At 39.3% G+C, this 1,942-nt stretch overlaps 1 protein-coding gene across 1 annotated transcript in view; it reads left to right on the forward strand.

Annotated features, from left to right (window-relative positions):
* The window catches only part of LOC102426895 (adenylate kinase 9-like), a 112,034-nt gene that overhangs the window by 104,529 nt on the left and 5,563 nt on the right, over positions 1–1,942 (forward strand). Inside the window, exon 30 of the mRNA XM_023747947.1 lies at positions 780–976. Within this exon, the coding sequence (XP_023603715.1) occupies positions 780–976 (197 nt within the window). The remainder of the gene's footprint in view (positions 1–779; positions 977–1,942) is intronic.

Raw genomic sequence — 1,942 nt, forward strand, 5'->3', positions numbered from 1 at the left:
CCTCATTCCAGTGAAGTATTGGGAAGAAAACTCTCAAACTTGTCCATTTAAGGAACTTTGGCTTTTAAAAATAGACTCCTTAGGATAAACCTAGTCACTTTTGGATAAATGTTTCTTCACTTCTTTTGGGTGGCATCTGGGTATAGGGGGAAGTTTGTGTTAGTAACATCATGTCAACAAACTATTTGCACTTTCTAAAATCTGTCCATAGAAAAATCAAAAATATGAAGCAAATGTATATGTGTGAGTGGGTGTATGTACATATGCATACATATACATATATGTGTGTATATATTTTAATAATATATATAATTTATAATAGCTAAGAATTAAAAACAAACAAAATATTCATTAACAGATAAATGGTTAAGTAAACTATATGTATATTTATACAATGGGGAATACTATGCATCAATTTTAAAAATTAGGTAAATCATATAACTGATATGGAAAGATGTCAAAGACCACAACTAACTGATAATAAGTTTTACAGTATAGTGGCATAAGCATACTGTATGCAAAAAAAATACACTTGTGTACATGCAGCTATGCAGAGAAGGTCTGCAAAGGATGCAAACAACAGTGATTACCTCTCTTAGATGGAACTGTGAGGACAGAGGTGTGAAGAGAAACTTTTACTTTTTACTCTATTGTTCGGAAATATAGAATGTGTGTGCATTTGTATGATGCTGTGTAATTGAAGTTATTTTAATTTTAAAAATCATTGTGTTTTCTATGAAAAGATGTATGTATGCTAATAGTTCATCTCTTGATAACAGGGAAAGCTGCCTGCATTGACAAGTTATGCATCACACCTCAGGAACTGATTTCTCGCCTGGGCGAGTTTGGACAGTTCTGCCCAGTCAGCCTGGCAGAATCATATGAGCTAGTTGATTGCTCGGAAATGGAGACCTTGGAATTTGCCGCAGAATTCAGAGGGCATTATTATAAAATGGGTTCTCGGGAAAAACTGAATGTAAGTTTCTTCCTAACTCCCAATATTTCCTAGGGAAAGAAAATTCCTGTCTCAGAACTCATCAGCTAGGAAGGGGTGGGCCACAGTAGTGAATACCAGGAGCTGGGCACCAGGAGCCTCATTGAACCTGTGGCTTTGGGACCAATGAGGCAACTCAGAAGCCAGTCCTGAGACTGCATCCCAAACATATTGTAGCGCAAAGTAGATGTTCAGGGTCAGTGATGGGCCCTCAGCCTGGGCCAACTTAACAGGTAGGGAGACCCAACAGTGAGTGTCACCAAAGGAGGGGACGCTTGCTGAGCCACAGGAGAGCACCCAGGGGATGGGATTCAGCTCCAAGAGTGCAGAAGGGAAGTCAAAGTTAGTAGAAATGAGCAATGTTTCCTGTTTTACACTTTTTTCTGTCACTAGAATTCTCTGTATACCTTATTTTTCTGTTTAATGGAACAGAATGCAGATTTATTCTAGTATTATGATTGGTAGTTGAAAACTAACCAGATGCCTCTGAACATTTTCTTTGCCTCTGAAGAATTAGAGTTTTTTTGATCACTTAATTAAGGAGGCATTCTTTCTGCTTATTTAAATGGTAATCACAGAATTTAAAAACCGGGAGAACGTGCATCTGCTCCGCCCCTCCATTTTATAGCGTGGTAACTAAAGCAAAGGGCATGTCGTTCATTATACTGCAGGACAGGGAGACAAGTGGGCAGGGACAATGTGCTCTCCAGTGCCTGGTACACAGTAGGAACTCAGCAAATATTTTTGTATGAATGGAAGAGCAAGCGAGTAGATTAGGAGAGACCTTACATGTGATCACTTGGGAGTATTACTGTAAGGAATTTCCAGCCAAGGAAGGAGTTATGGGTAGTGCTTGAGAGCAACTCTCAGATGGTTTGAGGGACCAACGTTGCTTCTGAAAATGGAGGGAGTACCAGGAGAGCCTCAGTGGGTTTTTGGTTGGCATGG

Source organism: Myotis lucifugus, unplaced genomic scaffold (genome assembly GCF_000147115.1).
Source record: "Myotis lucifugus unplaced genomic scaffold, Myoluc2.0 scaffold_1071, whole genome shotgun sequence".
NCBI lineage: Eukaryota > Metazoa > Chordata > Mammalia > Chiroptera > Vespertilionidae > Myotis > Myotis lucifugus.